Consider the following 21958-nt stretch of genomic DNA (forward strand, 5'->3'; position numbering starts at 1 on the left):
CGGACACCCTTTTAACAAAGTACTGCGGTTCATCTTTCAGCCAGAGATTAGACAGGCCCGTTAAACAAAACGAAACTAAATGGGCACACCAGCCCGGAGGCAAAGACGAGAAGACAGGAGGGGACATGAAAGCTGGTATTGGGGAACCCAAGGTTGAGAAGGGGAGAGTGTCGACATGGCGTGGGGTTGGCAATCAGTGTCACAAAAAAATATGTGTATTAATTCTTTAATGAGAAACTAATTTGCTTTGTAAATCTTCATCTAAAGTACAATAAAAAATTAATAATGTTAATACAAGGATTTAAAATTTTTGCATATTAATCAGCATGGTGTTATATACCCACCATACCAAAAAACCAAACTCACTGTCATCGAGTCAGTTCCAACTCATAGCGACCCTATAGGACAGAGTAAAACTGCCCCATAGGATTTCCAAGGAGCACCTACTCGATTCGAACTGCTGACCTTTTGGTTAGTAGCTGTAGTTCTTAACCACTACGACACCAAGGCTTCCTATACCACTATAGTTTAGGTGAAAATTAGGGAAAAAACCAGTAATTTCCATTTGTGATTTTGTTTCTTAACAGACTTTTTGTTAAACTAGTTACTAATTTTGCTCCATTTGCTAAGCACACACGCGTAGAATTTTAAAGTGCAAATAAGATCTGGAAGAGTGTGTAAGTGTAACACAGCTGTAAGCATTTTGGAATTGGAATCAGATGTGGTTACAGCTCAGATTTCAGATTACATCTCTCACTGGCCGTGGTTTTTTGTGTCAAGTGTAAACCCTGAGTGACTGAAATTTTCTTAGGAAATTACGTTAGGAAAAATTCCCTCACAAGGTTTTGTGAGAACTAAATGAGATTATGTAAGGAAATTAAGTACCAGATCTGTGATCCATTGGCAGACAATTGGTTGATATCAGTTTGTTTAATTCCTATTGATATTTTTGGATTTACATTTTGTAATCCTATGTCATCTTTAATTACAATGATATCTGAATATTTAAAATTATTTTTCATCACTTCAAATGTGATTTTTCTTTAATGTTCTCTAAATATTCAAATCATAGACTACATAAGTGAGAAATGAGCAAAGAGATAGCCTAATTCAGCAGTCTTAACCTGGGTCTAAATTGGAATAGAAAATAATAACAGTAATAATATCTTCACCTTCACTAACCATTTAGAATTTCCTTCAAGTATGAATTATAGACAGCAAATCACAGTGGTATTAGCACTGCCTGTGATGACATCACCAATAGAAATCATAGATATTTTTATATGGTAAAATACATAGCAAATATCTTTAAATGTTGTTTACATTCATCACTACTTTGAAAATGTGATAATTATTAGAATCATCACTGCATCTTACTATTTATATTTAATACATTAATAAAGAACCATGTATATCACTGTCACAGATTTTTATTTGCAATATTTTGTTAACTTTCAACATAATGATTTACCCTAAAACTCCATGCGTTTTATTGTATGCCATTTAACATTCTGAGATGAGTAGATTGAATAAATTGTGGTATATCCACATACAAAATTCTATATAGCAGTGAAAACAAATTCTATCACAATATACAACAACATGGATAAATCTCACAAGAACAATATTGTTATGGATTGAATTGTGTCCCCAAAAAATGTGTGTCAACTTGGCTGGGCCATGATTCCCAGCACTTCATGACTGGCCACTATTTTGTCATATGATGTGATTTTTCTGTGTGTTGTAAATCGTACCTCTATGATGTTGATGAGGCAAGATGAAAAGCAGTTATGTTAATGAGGCAGAATTCAATCTACCAAATCAGGCTGTGTCTTGAGTCAGTCTTTATAAAAGAGAAGTGAGCAGAGAGACAGGGGGACCTCATGCCACCAAGAAACAGCCAGGAGAACAGCATGTCCTTTGGACCCAGGGTCACTGCACTGAGAAGCTCCTAGACCAGGGGAAGATTGATGAAAAGGACCTTCCCCTAGAGCCTACAGAGAAAGCCTTCCCCTTGAGTTGGTGCCCTGAATTCGAACTTCAAGTTTCCTAGACTGTAAGAGAATAAACTTCTCTTTGTTGAAGTCATCCACTTGTGGTATTTATATTATAGCAGCACTGGATAACTAAGACAGTGAAAGACCCCAAAGGCAAAAGTGTACACACTGATTCTATTTATAAAGGTACATAAATAGAAAACTAATATATACTTGTTAGAAGTCAGTAGAGTATTACTCCTGGGAGATGGAGTAGGGACAGGAAGACCACAAAGTGGGGAACTCGTAAGGTCTTTATTCTTAACCCGGGTGCTGGTTACAGAGGTGTGATAAATTCATGAAAATTCATCAAGCTGAACACTTATGTGCCCTTTTCTGCATGTATATTAAACATTTTTATATATTCATTTTATATTGATATTTCAAGATTTTAATAAAAGACATTTGGACTAGCTAGCTCACCTCTGATATCTTTTCCAACACTCATTCTGTGTTTCAGTGATTACTAGGGTTTGATATGTGTAAAAATTGAGATATTATGGACTAAAGGAACAATGGAATAGGAAATACAAGGATTCTGGACCTATTTTTAGTTTGGGTTGGCAGGGCCTAGATATTGCAGACTTAACCTGTTGCCAACTTAACAATAAGTGATGCTGACATATAAATGTGAAAGTTTCCTTTGATGTTTGTGATTAATGTGGATAGCAGTGGAACTGATAGTTTTATAATAAGCTGGATCCTATACAGTGTTATTTCCCCTAACCTTTAAAAGACATCTAGATGAGTGTCTCACTTGGAAACAGATGTATCTGGTGTCCTCTCTGTGGAGTTCATGAAAGGAATCACCTCACATGTGTAAAGGATGTTCTCTGATAAATACACTTTATTTTGTTCATTCCTACTGGTTACTACTGGCACCTAGGAAATAATGAATGAATATTTGTTTAAAATAAATAAATAATGGATTAACTCCACTCATATTTGAGGTAAAATCCAAATTCTAGGTTAAAAAATACAGTTATCTGAGGGAAAGGAAATTTAAGGGCTACCGGTGATGATGACGATGACGATGATGTTGTAAATAGCATTACAAACAAAAAGGAGTGAGGCTGGAATGGGAATAAAATTTCTTTTAATTTTTAAAAAATTATTAGAGATATGTATAATTAATGTTTTCAGAGTTCCAACTAATAACTCATGGTTGAAATAATTCATTGAGAGAATTTTTGTGATTATGACTATAAGGAAAATTTCTCTAAGATCATTGACGATTGTTAGTAGAGTTGGATGTATTTTATCCTTGTTCTCCAACTGGCATCCTTTCAGACTGTGTTTAGGTACTTTCTTCCCTTCTTTGACACGTGTTTTCAGATTCTCGATCTGTTAAGGAATTTCAGTGGGATGAATCCATGGCTCGTTGGGAACACCAAACTGTCCTTGGATCAGAACTTGTAATAACATGGGTCACCCTAAGAGAGGAGTCTGTTGGGAGGCAACTTCTGCAAATCTAGCTAGAGCTTGGTTCAATATTATTATAATTTTAGAAACCTGGATTCCAGTCTGAATCTTCTATAACTACATATCCTCCTAAGTTTCAATTTCTTAATTGCTGGGGATTTTATAATGGTCAGGCAACTTTAAAATGTGTTTAAAAAAATGCTTTAAAAGGTACATGCATTGTATTTTTAACTCTACTCAGATCTGCATGAGCATCATTCTTCCAGGAAACCAGAAGCCATTGAAAAGCTAATGAGGTGAACCAGGGCATCTAATACGTGGCTGAAGTAATTGCCTACAGAGCCTATGTTCCTTTTCTTTTCTGCATAAACCCCAAATGGAAAGCTTAAGATTTGAAGGCACATTAAGATTCCTGAGCCCGTGTCAAGTGGGGGTGTTACATGCCCTGAGAAAGTCTTTGCTTTTAGGCTACAGGTTTGATGACACATTCTTAGTTTCCAAGAATCAATATGGGCATTTTTATTAATGCAAACAGTAGATGAAAAAAGAATTGTAAAAAATGAAATAATCTAAGTATTTTTTCTTAGGATTCAAACTCGAATGCCATTTTCCTTTAAAAAATTTTTTTCTAAGAATTACAAGCAATAAAACCAAACCAAAAACATGTTGCCCTCGAGTCTATTCCAACTCACAGTGTTTAGTAACTATAGGACAGAGTGGAAACCCTGGTGGCGTAGTGGTTAAGAGCTACGGCTGCTAATCAAAAGGCTGGCAGTTAAAATCCACCATGCGCTCCTTGGAAACAATATGGGGCAGTTCTACTCTGTCCTGTAGGGTCACTATGAGTCAGAATCGACTCGACAGCAAGGGGTTTGGTTTTGAGGGCTGTAGGGCAGAGTAGAACCTCCCCTATAGGGTTTCCAAGGAGCAGCTGGTGGATTCCAACTGCCGACCTTTTGTGCCACCAGGGCTCCACAAACAATATGTAGCATAAAATGGTAGTAGTAGTAGCGTCAGAACCTGGCTAACTTAAAGGGGAACAATGCGAATCAAGATCAGCCCAACGCTGATCCCTATGAGGTGGAGGTCAGACATACCTCCACCCTCCAACCTTTTTACCAATTCCTACGCCAGCCACCCCTCCCATGACACTCTGTCCATATCTTCTGTGTTCAATAATCCATTGCAGAGCCACACAGAACTCACAGACCATACTTAGTTAAGTGGTTTATTAAAGAAGTAACAGGGTACAACTCGAGATCAGAATCAACAGGATACAACTTGGGATCAGGATAGTTAAGTATATAGACAAAGTCTCCCTTCAGTGCAGGCCTCCTCTCAGCCCCGTCAGGGTCCCTCACCACCAACTCTGCTGCAGAGCCTCTTCCAAGCCTGTTCCCACCAGCTCTGTCGCTGGGCACCTTCTGAAACTCTCCCTGTCTTCAGCGTTACAGCCCTCGACCTGTGTTAAGCTTTTAGAAGGTTCCTTGCCTCCCCTCTCTCTACTTCTTTCTTCCTCTGCTTCTCTTTATGCTGCTTTCCATCTCAAAAACCACTGTGGGATTGGCTGCATGTATATACAACTCCTTGTTGTCACGGATTGAATTATGTCCCCCCAAAAATGTATCAGCTTGGTTAGGCCGTGTGTGGTTGTCTTCCATTTTGTAATTTTCCTATGTGTTGTAAGTCATAATCTTTGCCTGTGGTTAAAAGGATTAGGGTGGGATTGTAACACCACCCTTACCCAGTTCACCTCCCTGATCCAACATACAGGGAGTTTCCCTGGGGCACAGCCTGTGCCACCTGTTATCTCTAAAGAGATGAAAGGGAAGCTAGCAGAGAATTGGGGACCTCATACCACCAAGAAAGCAGTGCCGGGAGCAGAGCGCGTCCTTTGGACCTGTGCCTGAGAAGCTCCTTGACCAGGGGAAGATTGAGGACAAGGATCTTCCTCCAGAGCCGACAGAGAAAGAAAGCCTTCCCCTGGAGCCAACGCTCTGAATTTGGACTTGTAACCTACTAGACTGTTAGAAAATAAATTTCTCTTTGTTAAACCCATCAAATTGTGGTATTTCTGTTGTGGCAGCACTAGATGACTAAGATGCTTATCAATTTCATGGCATGGCCCTTGCCAGGATGGGCCACAAACTGACCAATCATCTCTAGGTAGGCTACAGACACTTCATGTGCATAGTATGCTATAGTTACCTCGTTTGCATAGACCATAGCCACTTCATTTGCTTAGTATATTGACCAATCCCCGCAAAGTGCATACAAATCACAGGGCAGGCTGCAGCCCAGAACCAGACAAAAAGTATCAAACCAAGTTGTTGATAGTTTACTCAGGAAATGTAACAAACCTTATGGGGTAGAAAACTAGGGCACAGTTAACTCCTCATTGCTTAGGGAAAAAAATCTCTCAAGCTGTTTTTCCAAAGAACTAAGGGAAAAGGCAGCATAAAGGAACTCATTTCACCACACATGCTGATTATAATAATTTAAACAGAAGTATATAAAAAACTACTGACTTCTCCCTCCTTCAATCTTAGTCACCTAAGTTAACCAATGTTAGTCTGGTGTTACCACTTCCATAACTTCTTCAATGATCATAAAAACACATGTGCACACATACCTTCATTTAGGGGCATCATATCTGTTAGGTAAGTGCAATAGATGAGGCTCTGGTTGGCCCTCTGATGATTCCTTATGCAGAACAAGTTTCTCCATAAAATGTAAGTAACAGGTCAAAATGGTATCCTTTCAGCTGAAGCCCTTTCTTCCTAGCTATTCGAACATGTTCCTTTTGTATTTTTTAGTAGGCACATAACTTCTACATTTCCTTCCTCTGAATGCATATCTTCTAATTGCTATTGACTGAGACAACTTAGAGTGTGTACATTATTTTCTGACTTTCGATGTAGTTCAGGGCATATACTCTAGGCCATTTTTTGAAATTAAGTAAAAATTTTATTTGTAAACATAACAATTTTGCTATAAAATATAATTTATTAAATATGTTCTGATAATTATTAGAACCCATTCACTTGTTGTTGTTAGGTGCCGTCGAGTTGGTTCTGACTCACAGCGACCCTGTGCACAACAACGAAACACTGCCCGGTCGTGCGCCATCCTTAAAATCATTGTTATGCTTGAACTCATTGTTGCGGCCACTGTGTCAATCCACCTTGTTGAGGGTCTTCCTCTTTTCCACTGACCCTGTACTCTGCCAAGCATGATGTCCTTCTCCAGGGACTGATCCCTCCTGACAACATGTCCAAAGTATGTAACACAGTCTCGCCATCCTTGCCTCTAAGGAGCATTCTGGCCCCACTTCTTCCAAGACAGATTTGTTGGTTCTTTTGGCAGTCCATGGTATATTCAATATTCTTCGCCAACACCACAATTCAAAGGCATCAACTCTTCGGTCTTCTTTATTCATTGTCCAGCTTTCACATGCATATGATGTGATTGAAAATACCATGGCTTGGGTCAGGTGCACCTTAGTCTTCAAGGTGACATCTTTGCTCTTCAACACTTTGAAGCGGTACTTTGCAGCAGATTTACCCAATGCAATGCGTCTTTGGATTTCTTGACTGCTGCTTCCATGGCTGTTGATTGTGGATCCAAGTAAAATGAAATCCTTGACAACTTCAATCTTTTCTCCATTTATCATGATGTTGCTCACTGGTCCAGGTGTGAGGATTTTTGTTTTCTTTATGTTGAGGTGTAATCCATACTGAAGGCTGTGGTCTTTGATCTTCATTGGTGAGTGCTTCAAGCCCTCTTCACTTTCAGCAAGCAAGGTTGTGTCATCTGCATAACGCAGGTTGTTAATGAGTCTTCCTCCAATCCTGATGCCCCGTTCTTCTTCATATAGTCCAGCTTCTCGTATTATTTGTTCAGCATACAGATTAAATAGGTATGGTGAAAGAATACAACCCTGCCGCGCACTTTTCCTGACTTTAAACCAATCAGTATCCCCTTGTTCTGTCCGAACAACTGCCTCTTGATCTATGTAAAGGTTCCTCATGAGCACAATTAAGCGTTCTGGAATTCCCATTCTTCGCAGTGTTATCCATAGTTTGTTATGATCCACACAGTCGAATGCCTTTGCATAGTCAATAAAACACAGGTAAACATCCTTCTGATATTCTTTGCTTTCAGCCTGAATTTCTGGCAGTTCCTTGTCGATATACTGCTGCAGCCGTTTTTGAATGATCTTTAGCAAAATTTTGCTTGCGTGTGATATTAATGATATTGTTCTAAACCCATTCACTAGAGCTTAGTTATTGTCAGTCCAGGAAGAACCCTTATTGCAAAATCGTCTGTCCTATAAAATAAAGCTTCCATATCTAAGATGCATCAATTGGTCTCAACCAATCTGGAGCAAAGGAGAATGAAGAACACCAAAGATATAAGGTAATTATGAGCCCAGGAAACAGAAAGGGCCTCATAAACCAGAGACTACATCAGCCTGAGACCAGAAGAACTAGATGGTGCCCAGCTACAACTGATGTCTGCCCTGACTGGGAACACAACAGAGAACCCCTGAGGGAGCAGGAGAGCCGTGGGATGCAGACCTCAAATTCTCCTAAAAAAAACCCAGACTTAATGGTCTGACTGAGAGTAGAAGGACCCCAGAGGTCATGGTCCCCAGAACTTCTGTTAGCCCAAGACAGGAACCATTCCCAAAACCAACTCTTCAGACAGGGATTGGACTGGACTATGGGATAGAAAATGATACTGGTGAGGATTGAGCCTCTTGGGTCAATTAGACACATGAGACTATGTGGGCAGCTCCTGTCTGGATGGGAGATGAGAAGGCAGAGCGGGGCAGAAGCTGGCTGAATGGACATGGAAATACAGGGTGGAGAGAAGGAGTGTGCTGTCTCATTAGGGGGAGAGCAGCTAGGAGTATATAGCCAGGTGTGTATAAATTTTTGTATGAGAGACTGACTTGATCTGTAAACTTTCATTTAAAACACACAAAAAAAATAAAAAAATCTTCAGACAGTGCTATAATACATTATTTTCATTTAATTGTCAACCCTAAAATCAGTTGATCTTGAAGTGGGCGGAGGGTTATTGACCATCCCATAATAGTTGTTTTTCAGAAAAGTCTACTCTTGTTACATTTTTGTTACAACTTTTATAACACCTCACCATGATTGGTTGATTCACTGGGTTTCCTCTCTTCTCCTGGCAGGAGGCCCAGGTGCAGGGCACCAACTCCAAATTTACCCACTATATGACCTCTCTGGGGTGGCAGTAGCCAGCTGTAACCATTTTTTTAGGGCTGTGTGCAGTATTTTTAGAGCCCTGGGCAAAAACTCATTCACAAAAGTTATGTGGGCTGTGCACCATCACAGGACTGAAGAGCCTCCCCTCACTGTCCATGAATATGTATAAATAAATAATATGTATGTCACTGCCTAAATAAGGAGCAAATCTGTCTTAGTTTGGAGAGCTGGCAGCCTTAGGTCGGGAGACCCTGCCTGCCTCTCAGTTTGCAAGCTGTGAATAAACCTTTTTGTTCTTCCAACCCTGTGTCTGCCTGACTTCAATTCACTGGTCTGCTGGGCAAGAACCTATTAGTTGTCGGCTTCAGTCTTACCTTTTGAAATAATTATTCTCTTTGGAAGAGATGTTAAGTATTGGAATACACCTCACTGTTCACTTACATAGGAATGACCAATGAATATAGATTACACAATATTCACAATTATTGTGCTGTAGCTGTCAAGTATTTAAAGAGTCTTGAGAATTTCCCAGAGAGATAACTCAGCATTTTGCTTCATTTTTAAAATCTTATCTATTTCATTGTTGTTGCAAATATACACAGCAAAACATATACCAACCCAACAGCTTCTGTATGTACAATTAAGTGACACTGACTACATTCCTCAAGCTGTGCAACCATTCTTTCTCTCCTTTTCTGAGTTGTTCCTCCTCCGTTATCATAAACTCACTGCCCTCTAAGGTTTCTATCTTTGACTTGCTGTTGTCCGATTGGTCCCATATACATAGATCTTGTAAGAGCACAACGCTCAAGGCAGTCGTTCTTTACTAAACCCAGTGCCGTCGAGTCGATTCCGACTCATAGCGACCCTATGGGACAGAATAGAACTGCCCCAAAGAGTTTCCAAGGAGTGCCTGGTGGATTTGAACTGCTGACCTCTTGGTTAGCAGCGGTAGCACTTAACTACTACACCACCAGGGTTTCCCAGTCTTTACTAGTTAGGTTAAACTATTGGTTTTTTGTTTGTGTTTGTTTTTTAAAGAGGACTTCAGAGAATATTTTGGGCTCAAGATTTAAAGTCCATCTCAGAAGAATAGTGTCAGGGGTTCATCAAGCCTTCATGGCTCCAGAAAGTCCATGAAAATTTGAAATTCTGTTCTGCATTTCCCCGTGTCCAATCAGGATTCTTCTATAGAATCTCTAATCAAAATGTTCAGTAACGGCAGCCGGGCACCAGCCAGCTCTTCTAGGTCTCTTGACAAAGGAGGCAGTTGTTTGTGGAGGCAATCAGCCATGTATTCCACATCCTCCTCCTATGGCTGATTATCCTTCTTCTTCTGTTGCTCCAGGCAAATAGAAACCCATTGTTGTGCCTTGGATGGCTGCCTGCAAGTTTCCAAAACCCCAGGCACTGTGCAAGGAACTAAGAGGTAGAACAGAAGCCCCAAACACAGTATGAGGCTAACCAACTGGGATGTTACATGAAAATATGACCCCAAACTTCCAAACCAAGGAATCAAAACTTAAGATAACTTAGCATTTTAGTTATAGAAAATAGTCCTGAGTAAGTTCTCAAAAAACACATCCATATTTTGCTCTACATAGCTTTTTATTGGACTTAAGTTCAAATAGGTCTTCTTAGCTGATAAAGTATTAACTCATAATTCAAGAAACAAAGAATTTAACATGATAGGAAATGAGACTATGAACCATATAGGCAGAGTTTTAAAGGCTCTTTCTTCAATACAAAGCTTACTTGGTCCTGAACCTAAAGCTTGGTTATTCAGAATTATGCAACAATCTAACTGGCACAATTGAAAGGGATCCTAAGACTAAGTGGCTCACAAGCCTTTCTCTTTTCTCGCCTACCTTGCTTGAAATACAATATCATTAGAGTCACTTACTGGGAATTTAAACCATGAAAGTGGCGGGGGCGGGGGTGAGCATGTTCAAGAGTCTTCAGATTCAGAGAAGCTACATGTATAAAAGGCAAGGACAAAGATGCATATACAGAACAAGTTTCCTGCAGATTCAGATAAGGCATATAAAAGAATTTTTTTTAAATTCTAATTAGAATTTACAGAGAAATCTAGAAGACGCTGTGTCTGTAATACAAGATAGACATAAATCTAACAAGTCGTAACATATGTAAGTTGAGGTAAAATCAGTGACTCTAACTAAGATTGCATAATAAAAAACAATCCAATTATATGCTGTTTACAAAAGCTATCCTTAAAATGAGAAAATGATTAAAAATAAAATGAAAGATAAAGATAAAAGAAGGCAGTTACTACCAATGGCATTAGCTTGATACCAAAACCAGACAAGAGCATACATTCAATACTTAAGGCCAATCTCCATCATAATTACAGATACAAAATCCTATCTAAAAATTAGATATCAGAGAATTACAAGGATAACTTTTCATAGGTAAGTAGAATTTATTCCAAAATACAAAGATAGTTCATTATCAGGAAAGCTATTAGTGAAATTGATTTATTAATTGTATAACCTCAATTAATTAAAAAGTATATGGTAGATTTTATACTATTACTGTTTTTTTTTTTTTTAATAGCTTTAGTAAGCCAGGAACATAAAGATACATACTTAACTTGATGAAGATTTTCTCCCATGAGGAGCCCCAGTAACCCGAAGGTTAAGTGCTTGGCTGTAATTTTGTAGCTAAAAATCATGCTTAATATTTATTAGTAAAACATTAAAGCAGACCTACTAAGTCTGGCAAAGTAAAAGACACTGACTTTCACCATTGTTTTCCAGTATTATTCTCCAGGATTATCCAAATCAATGAAAAGAAATAAGTTCAATAACCTCTACAGTTTATTTATTTATTTATTTATTGTGCTTTAGGTGAAAGTTTACAAATCAAGTCAGACGCTCATACAAAAAGCCATACACACCCTGCTGTGCACTCCCATAACCTCTAAAATTTAAACAGTACATGTATTTAAACAGAAACAGACAACTGAGTTTCCCTCAAAGACCCATGTAATTTAAGAGTTTATTATAGAACATTTGAAATATGTGAAGAAAGTATGGATTATTCAGTAAATCAGTCTGGTACAAACGATGCTTTATTTGAAAAAAAAAAAATCTCACACCATACACAAAAATAAATGCCAGATTATTTAAAGATCTAAATATAAGAATCAAACTATACAAATATTATAAGATATAATAAAAGACAATTCTTTTAATCTTCAGGTGAAGAAGGGAAACCCCAGTGGTGTAGCGGTTAGCAGTTGGAATCCGCCAGGCATTCCTTGGAAACTCTATGGGGCAGTTCTACTCTGTCCTATAGGGTCGCTATGAGTCGGGATCGACTCGACGGCACTGGGTTTGGGTGAAGGTCTTTAAAAAAAATTTTATTGTGGTAAAAATATATTTTAAAAACCAGTTGCCTTCAAGTCAATTATAACTCATAGCAACCCTATAGGACAGAGTAGAATGGCCCCATAGGGTTTTCAAGGTTGTAATCTGTATGGAAACAGACCGCCACATCTTCTTTCCACAGAGCGGCGGGTGTGTTGAATCACCGACTTTGTGATTAGCAGCCAGGTGCTTAATCACTGCGCAGCCAGAGCTCCCAAAAATATATAGAATACGGTATTTTTTCCATGTATCACTCAGTGACACTGATTACATTAATTATGTTGTACATCATCACCAGTATGGGTTTCCAAGTTTTCCATCACCATAAACTGATAATCAGGGTTTCCTAAACAGTGACTCTCCTGTTGCCCCTGCCTCCGGCCCCTGGTTGTTGTTGTGTGCTGCCAAGTTGATTCTCTGCCCCTGGTAACCACTGATAAACTTTGGTTTCCATGCGTTTGCCTATTCTAGATATTTCATTTAAGTGAGATCATACAGTATTTGTCCTTTTGTGACTGACTTAGTTCACTCAGTATATATCTTCAAGTTTCATCCATGTTGTCGCATGTATCCGTACTTAATTTCTCTTTATGGCTGAGTGATATTCCATCATATGTATATACAGGTTGTTGTTGTTTTTCTGTTCCGTCCACTTGGTTCATCCCCGACTTATGACGGGGTTACCTTCCCAGGACTCCCTTGTAAGTTGATTCTGATGTATGTCGAATACTTCTTTTTTTGTTTTTAATTTTCATTTTGATTGCCTTTTATTGTCAGTGTCTTTATAAATCCAATCTTTGAACATCTGCAAGTGAATATCTGAGAATGATAACATCAGCAAATATTACTAATGATAAGATGTACAAAAAAAAGTCACAAATGCTGTTTGTTGCAACTCAAATGCAATGTAAGTTGGAGACAACCTGTACCACATTTTGTTTATCCATTCATCTGTTGATGGACATTTATGTTGTTTCAACCTTTTGGATATTGTGAAATGAACATTGGTGTACATCGTTTCTGTTCGTGTTGCTGCTTTCAAGTTCCTTGGGTACATACCTAGGAGCAGAATTGCTGGGAGATATGGTAGTTCTATGTGTAATGTTTTGAGGAACTGCCAAGCTGGTTTCCATAGCAACTGTACCATTTCGCTTTCCCACCAGCAGTAGATGAGGGTTCCAATATCGCCACATCCTTGTCAACATTTGCCTTTTTCTGTTTAGTTGTTTTTTTTTTTAATCTTGATCATCCTACTGGGGGTGAAGAGGAATGGACTCAACAGCAATGAGTTTGGGTTTAATGGCTAATGAAGTGCCCTAGTGGTGCAGTGGTTAAGCACTCAGCTGCAAACTGAAAGATTGGCGGATGGAACCCACCAGCCGCTCTGTGGGGGAAAGATATGGCAGTCAACGTCCCTAAAGATTATAGCCCTAGAAACCCTATGGGGGCAGTTCTAGTCTGTCTTATAGGGTCACTGTGAGCCAGAGCCTACCTGACAGCAAAAAACCTGCTTTGTTTTTGATTGTTTTTTTTTGTTTAATGGCTAGTGGAAGGAGCCCTGGTGGTGAAACAGTTAAGCACTTGGCTGCTAACTGAAAAGTCTGCGGTTCTAATACACCAGTGGCTTCATGGGAAGAAAGACCTGGCGATGTGCTCCAGTAAAGATTAAGAAAACCAAAAACCCATTGCCATCGAGTTGATTTTGACTCATAGCAACCCTGTGGGACAGAGTAGAACTTCCCGGTAGGGTTGCCCAGGCTGTAAATCTTCACAGGAGCAAATTGTCTCATCTTCCTCCCACTGAGTGGCTGGTGGGTTCAAACCACTGAACTTTTGGTTAGCAGCCGAGGGCTTAAACGCTGTGCCACCAGGGCTCCTATGGGGCAGTTCTACTCTGTCACATATGGCCACCATAAGGGGGGATCGACTTGATGGCACAGAGCAACAATGGATAATGTAGTCCTTGGGAGGTACAAGTGGTTAAGCACTTTATTGGTAAGCAAAAGATTGGCAGTTTGAGTCTACCCAGGGGCACATTGGAAGAAAGGCCTAGAGATCTATTTTTCAAAACTCAGCCATTGAGAACCCTAAGAAGCACAGTTCTACTCCGACAGGCATGAGGTTGCCATTGTTTCGAGTTGACAGCAACTGGTTTTTAACGGCTAATAACATCAAGCATCTTTTCATGTGCTTGTGGGCCGTCAGTATATTTTCTTTGGTGAAATGTCTATTCAAATCCTTTGCCCACTTTTTAATTGGATAGTTTGTTTTGTTTTTGTTAAGCTGTAGGTGTTCTTTATATACTTTGGATATTACACCTTTATCACATATATGTTGTTGTTGTTTGCCATCAAGTTGATTGCTATTCATAATAACCCTATATAACAAAGTAGAGCTGCCTCATAGGGTTTTCCAGGCTGTGTTGTTAGCAGCTGCATCTCTTAATCACTGTGCCACCAGAGCTCCCAAAAGTTGCTCCCAGTCTGTACGTTTTCTCTTCCCTTTAATGATAAAGTCCTTTGATGAGCAAAAGTTTTTAATTTTGATGAAGTCCAGTTTATCTATTTTGTATTCTGTAGCTCATGCTTTTGGTGCCATATCTAAGAATCCATTGCCAAAAATCAGGTTCTGAAGCATTACCCGTATGTTTCGTTCTAAGAGCTTTTTTGGCTTTAGGGAAGAAGGTCTTTTAAAGAAGACATAAAACCCAGACATATAAAAAAAATAGACAGATTTAGTTATATAATTTTTTTAAGTAAATCACATTTTATACGGTGAAAGTTGCCCTAAACAGAAAGCAGTGTACAAAAAGAAAGTATCTAATTACATAAATGACATAAGGTTATAATATCGATAGAGTCATGGATTGAATTGTGTCCCCCCAAAATATGTGTCAGCTTGGTTAGGCCATGATTCCCAGTATTGTGTGGTTGTCCATTTTCTGATTTTACTATGTGCTATTTGTTTTTTTTAAGAAATCATAATGTCTGTCTGTGGTTAGAGGATTAGGGTGGGATGTAATACTCTGGCTCAAGCCACATCCCTGATCCAATGTAAAGGGAGCTTCCCTGGGGTGTGGCCTGCACCACCTTTTATGTTACAAGAGATGAAAGGAAAGGGAAGCAAGCAGAAAGTTGGGGACCTCCTACCACCAAGAAAGCAGCACCAGGACCAGAACGTGTCCTTTGGACCTGGGGTCCCTGCACCTGAAGAGCTCCTTGACCGGAGGAAGGCTAATGACAAGGAATCTTCCTCCACAGCCGACAGAGACAGAAAGCCTTCCCCCGAAGGTGACACCCTATATTTAGACTGGTAACCTAATAGGCTGTGAGAAAATAAATTTCGCTTTGTTAAAGCCATCCACTTGTGGTATTTCTGTTATAGCAGCACTAGATGACTAAGACAGTATTTAGGGGTTAAAAAAAAATCAAGAAAAAAATATAAAAATGAGCAAAGGACAGAGAAAGGCGAACCTACAAAGAAGAAATAAAACACTGATAAATACATTCAAGGGACTTCACCTCACTATTAATCAAGGAAATGTCTCCTAAAACAAGACAGATATAATTAGTAACAGGTAGATTTGGCTATGGTATGGTGTTATGAATTGAATCATGTCCCCCAAAATTATGTCCTATAAATTCCAACCTCTATGCCTGTGGTTATAATCCCATTTGGGAATGGGATGTCTCTGTTAACGAACAGAATTAGTGTAGGATGTGTCTTAAATCAATCTCTTTTGAGAAATAAAAGATAATTAAACAAACGAGCCAGAGAAGCAGAGATGGGGGGGGGGAAGAAAAATGCCATGCCACATGAAGATCAACAAGGAGCCAAGAAATAGAAGCTGAAGTAACAAGGACCATCCCCCAGAGCCGACAGAGAGAGAGAAAGACTTCCTCTAGAGCTGGCAGCCAGAATTCAGACTTCTAGCCTCCTAAGGTTAGAAGTGAGGAAATAAATTTGTTCGTTAAAGTCAACCACTTGTGATATTTCTGTTATAGCAGCACTAGATAACTATGACATGAGGGCATATGACACTCTCATACATTGCGATAATAATGTAAATTACTTTAGCCTTTCCAGATGGCAACTGCAGGAGAACGATGTGGTAGTCAGCTTCCTTAAAAATTTACAGACTTTGAAACCCTATGATAGGGTCGTGAGTCAGAATCAGCTTGATGGCAGTGGATTTTGGGTTTTTGGGTTTGGAGAGCAACTTTGCAGCATCCTACAAAATTTGAAAGGTACATGACCTCTGCATTTCCACAACTAGGACTCTACTAAATTCTTAAACATATCCATAAAGGTAATTGTTAAAGATGGTTTCTGCAGCATTTTTTAAAAAACATTTTGTTGTGCTTTATGGGAAAGTTTACACGTCAAATTAGTTTTCCATTCAATAGTTCATACACAAATTGTTCCGTGACATTGGCTGCAATCCTCACACTGTGTCAGCACTTTTTCCATTTCCACCCTGGGTTCCCCATTTCTCTTCAATCCAGTTTCCCTGCCCCTCCTTGCCTTCTGTCTTTGCTTTTGGGCAAATGTTGCTATTTTGGTCTCATATAGTTGATTGTTCTATGGAGCACATTCCTCACAGTGTTACTGTTTACTTTACAGGCCAGTCTATTATTTGGCTGAAAGGTGGGCTCCGGGAGTGGCTTCAGTTACAAGTTTGAAGGGTGTCTCTGCACAATAGTCTCGGGGGTTCCTCCAGTCTCTATCACACCAGTAAGTTTGGTCTTTTTTATGAATTTTAATCTTGTTCTACATTTTTCACCCATTTTAACTGAGAACTTCTATTGTGTTCCTGATTAGAGTGGTCAGTAGTGGTAGCTGGGCACCATCTATTCCTTCTGGTCTTAGGCTAGAGGAGGCTGTGGTTCATGTCGGCCATTAGTTGTGTGGACTAATTGTTTTCTTGAGTGTTTGGTTTTCTTCACTCTCCTTTGCTCCAGATGGGAAGAGAACAACAGCTGTTTCTGAGACATCCATTTACAAGCTTTCAATACCCTAGACACTACTCACCAGGCTAGGGTGTAGAACATTATCTTTATGAACTATGTTATGCCACTTGACCTAGAAGTCCCCTGAAACTATGGTCCTCAGCCTTCATGCACAGTAGCTCAGCCCCACAAAGTGTTTGGGCATGTCCAAGAAGTTTCCGTACCTGTTCCCCTCGTGTACACTATTATATATATGGATACACATACAGCACATATAAATAGGTATGTAGAAACATCCACAACCATACCTATATATAACCGCATCGGGCAGTTCTACCCTGTCCTATAGGGTTGCTATGAGTTGGAATCGACTTGATGGTAGAAGGTTTGTTTTATACTTATCCATGCACCCTGGTGTGCTCCTGTACAACCTCCCACACCTATTTAGCACACATATCTACCTATGCATCTACTCAAAAATTATTGTTATTATTGTAGCTGCAGAATTGTATATGTTATAGTATTTACCATTGTTGTTGTTGTCGTTAGGTACCATCCAGTGAGTTTCCACTCATAGCGAGCGACCCTTTGTACAACTGAATGCAACATTGCCTAGTCCTGCACCATCCTCACAATCACTGGTATGCTTGAGCCCATTGTTGCAGCCGCTGTGTAAATCCATCTCACTGAGTGTTTTCCTCTTTTTTGCTGCCCTCTACTTTCCAGCATGATGTCTTTCTCCAGGGACTGGTCCCTCCTGATAACATGTCCGAAATATGTGAGACAAAGTCTTGCCATCCTTGCTTCTAAGCTGCTTTCTGGTTGTACTTCTTCCAAAAAAGATTTGTCCATTCTTCTGGCAGTCCACTGTATATTCCATATTCTTCACCAACACCATAATTCAAAGGTGTCAGTTATTCTTAAGTCTTCCTCATTCATTGTCCGACTTTTGCGTGCACATGAGATGACTGAAAATACCATGGCTTGGGACAGGCACGCCTTAGTCCTCCAAGTGAGATCTTTGCTTTTTAATGCTTTAAAGAGGTCTTTTGCAGCAGATCTGCCCAACGCAATACATTGATTTCTTGACTGCTGCTTCCATGGGTGTTGATTGTGGATTCAAGTAAAATGAAATCCTTGACAACTTCAATCTTTTCTCTGTTTAACACGATGTTGCTTACTGGTCCAGTTGTGAGGCTTTTTTGTTTCTTTACGTTAAGGTGCAATCCATGCTGAAAGGTGTAGTCTTTGATTTTCATCAGTATGTGTTTCAAGTCCTCTTCACTTTTAGCAAGCAAAGTTAAGTCACCTGCATATCACAGGCTGTTAATCAGTCTTCCTGCAATCTTGATGCCTCATTTTTCTCATACAGTCCAGCTTCTTGGAGTATTTGCTTAGCGTACAGATTGAATTAGTGAAACAATACAACCCTGACGTACACCTTTCTTGACTTTAAACCACTCAGTATCCCCTTGTTCTGTTTGAATGACTTCCTCTTGGTCTATGTACAGGTTCCTCATGAGCACAATGGAGTGTTCTGGAATTCCTGTTCTTTGCAATGTTATCCATAATTTGTTATGGTCCACACAGTCGAATGCCTTTGCATAGTCAATAAAACACAGGTAAACATCTTTCTGGTATTCTCTGCTTTCAGCCAAGATCCACCTGACATCAGCAATGATATCCCTCATTCCAGATTTTCTTCTGATTCTGGCTTGAATCTTCGGCAGTTCCCTGTCGAAGTACTGGTGCAACTGCTTTTGAATAATCCTCAGAAAAATTTTACTTATGTGTGATACAACATCTGAGTTCTGTTGTATCACCTTTCTTTGGAATGGGCACAAATATGGATCTCTTCCAGTTGGTTGGCCAGGTAGCTCTCTTCCAAATTTCTTGCCAAAGACAAGTAAACACTTCCAGCACTGCATCTATTTGCTGAAACATCTTAGTTGTATCAGTGCAGCTTGGACCTCTTCCTTCAGTATCATCGGTTCTTGATCATATGCTACCTGCTGAAATGGTTGGACATGGACCATTTGTTTTTGATACAGACTCTATGTGTATTCCTTCCATCTTCTTTTGATGCTTCCTGTGTTGTTCAATATTTTGCCCATAGAATCCTTCAGAATTGCAATTTGAGGCTTGAATTTTTTTCTTCAGAGAAATTCTTGAAAATGCCAAGCACGACCTTTCCTTTTTGTTTTCTAACTCAGGTCTTTGCATATTTCATTATAATACTTTATCTTCTCAGACTGCCCTTTGAAATCTTCTGTACAGCCCTTTTACTTCATTATTTATTCCATGTGCTTTAGCTACTCTAAGTTCAAGCTAAAGGAGGTGAGAAATGCTAAGCTGCTTGGCAGAATGGACCTTTTTTTTTTTCTTTTTAAACTACTTACACGTTAGGTAATTCTCCAACATAAATCCTTGAGTGTCTAAAGATTTAAGCAGTGAAAAGAAAAAAAGTAATCAAAACGTAAACGTAAATTTGCGCCGACAGGGAGGGGTAGAAGGCATGTCTTGGACATGAGTTTTCATCTGGAGAATGTGCATTGCTTTTTCCTCATAAATTTGCACCCAGTAACACATATTGCCACAATCTATGAAACCACGAAACCGCCTGCTGTTACTCCATCTGCTAAATTCCCTTGGAAACTCTAGCTGGGGCCCAGAACGACGTGAAAGAGGAATAAGATTTAGAGATTCTTAGTGGAGTTTTTTAGGGACGAGGTCTCCAGAATCCTAAAGCTCCACGCCACTGTAGCCCCAATGTGCAAAGACTGCTTTCCACAAGCACGAGTCTTCCTCTCACAGTTCTCTCCGAATATTCGAACAAATTCCATCGACGACTTGGAAGAGACCGCTACCAGAAGATCAACCAGACCTGAGACGCTTGACTTTGCGCATGCGCACTGGGCACCGTAGCCCGCCGGACCTCTAAGCGCATGCGTGCGGAACGCCGTCCTCCGAGGTGCGCACGCGCACTTGTGTTTAGCGGCATTGCTTGGCTACGGTTATCCTGGACTGCAAGATTCGAAACCGCCGAGTTTTCCTGTTGGGATGTTGTGGCGAGATCGGGTTGGGTTATCTTTAGTGCTGCTTTTGGGCTCAGTTGGCGACAAAAAGCCGAGGGTGAGGTGAAGCGTCTTTGAAACTTGTCGCCTTTGCGATGAAGAAGATTTTTGGCTTCGGGAGTAAGAAGGGCGAGTCGCCCTTGGGCTCCTCCATCAGCCCGAGGAGGGACAGCGCGGGCGTCCGGCAAGAGAATAGTAAAAGCGTTAACTCACAGCCCGGGTACCACATCCGAGACAAAGATCTCGGAAAGATCCACAAAGCTGCCAGCGTGGGTAACGTAGCGAAGGTGCAGCAGATTCTTTTGCTCGGGAAAAATGGCTTGAATGATAGAGATAAAACGAACAGGTAATAGGGACTGCGTGGCAGGCTGGCGATGGGGCCAGCGGGAGGACGCAGGGGGTTCTGCTGGAAGCGCCCACGTCCCGGCTCAGCCGACGGTGAACGCTCCTGTCACCCAAGGGTGCTCGGCTGTCTTCCCTCCTGGTGGCGCAGTGGTTAAGCGTACTGCTACCAACTGAAAGGTCAGAGGTTGGAACCCACCAGCTGCTCCAGGGAGAAAGATGTGGCAGTCTGCTTCCTAAAGATTTACAGCCTTGGAAACTCTATGGGCAGCTGTGCTCTGTGCTATAGGGTTGCTGGGTCGGAATTGCACTGGAAGGCAGTGGGTGTTCAGTAAGGTTCCTCAGCACCTAGGGCATGGAAACTACGTGGGGTCTAGGGCCCAGGAGGTCTTTATGAGCAGCGAGAGCAAAAACAAAATTTTAGGTGTTTTCCAGTCTATTTATAATATCCCTTATAGAGCACTTTATTGAGTTTTAAAGTGATTTAACTGAATGTTAATAATAAGGGAAAGAAATAAGATGTAGTATGTACAAATTTTATTTTTGATGTGCACATTTAAAACCATAATGCTATACGTTATAGAAAGTGCATAATGAGAGACATAATTGCCGTAATATATCAATTTATGGGCTAAAAATTCTTTTGATAAAATCCAGTTTCCGTTTGGATATTATCATTATCTACCTGTGTAGCTATGTACTCTTTACCAAGGGACCTTAGAAGGAAACTTCGAGGTGGGACGATGGTTCATGCTCTTGAAGAAGAAGACTAGCTTTTCTCAGAATAGGAGCCCCTTCTATATTTATCAATTTTACGTAAACCAAATAAAAATATCAGGGTTTTAAAAAAATTGAATTACATATGATGTCTGTCTTTTACTGTTGTGATAATAAGGTTTTGTAAAGAGGTAAACAAAGACTGGCCCTTCTGCATATCAGATATGCTATATATTTTCACAAATTGTTTACTAGCAACCAAATAGACAGATAAATGAGTGCAACAGAATAGAAAAGCCAGAAACATTCAAATGTATGTAAGGAGTTAGGACTTGATACTGGTGACATTTCATATTAGTACGGAAAAGATAAATTATTCATAAATGGTGGATAAATGCCTGCTATTTGGAGAAAACGAGCAGTTCCAGATGGAATGTAGATTAAGATTTTTTAAATATGAAAAATGAGAGAAGTACCAGAAGGCAGATCGGGCCTATTTATACATTTTTATGGTAACGGAGAGCTTTCTTGTCACCTCAAAAGCAATTATTCTTTTTTTAAAATAACATGCTTTCAGTGAAAGTTTACACAGCAAATTAAGTTCCCGTTTGACAGTTTCTATACAGATAGGTCAGTGACATTAGGTACATTTTTCACAATGAGTCAACATTCTCTCTTATTGCATTCTGTCAGTTTCCACTGCTCTTAGTTAAAAGCAAGTATTTTGAAGGTTAATTGAGAAATGCAAATTTTTTCAAATCCACAAGAAAAAAGCTACCCTCTTAATTG

At 39.8% G+C, this 21958-nt stretch overlaps 1 protein-coding gene across 13 annotated transcripts in view; it reads left to right on the top strand.

Annotated features, from left to right (window-relative positions):
* The first annotated feature begins 19999 nt into the window (after window positions 1–19999).
* The window catches only part of ANKRD26 (ankyrin repeat domain containing 26), an 88616-nt gene continuing 86657 nt past the window's right edge, over window positions 20000–21958 (top strand). For 5 of the 13 annotated variants that reach the window (XM_064284943.1, XM_064284948.1, XM_064284944.1 and 2 more), the window contains exon 1: window positions 20000–20456. In XM_064284943.1, coding sequence (XP_064141013.1) covers window positions 20206–20456 — 251 coding nt within the window. In that variant the 5' untranslated portion in view covers window positions 20000–20205. The remainder of the gene's footprint in view (window positions 20457–21958) is intronic. The other 8 variants (XM_064284951.1, XM_064284952.1, XM_064284953.1 and 5 more) reach the window with 3 other exon arrangements.

Source organism: Loxodonta africana, chromosome 4 (genome assembly GCF_030014295.1).
Source record: "Loxodonta africana isolate mLoxAfr1 chromosome 4, mLoxAfr1.hap2, whole genome shotgun sequence".
Taxonomy (NCBI): Eukaryota; Metazoa; Chordata; class Mammalia; order Proboscidea; family Elephantidae; genus Loxodonta; species Loxodonta africana.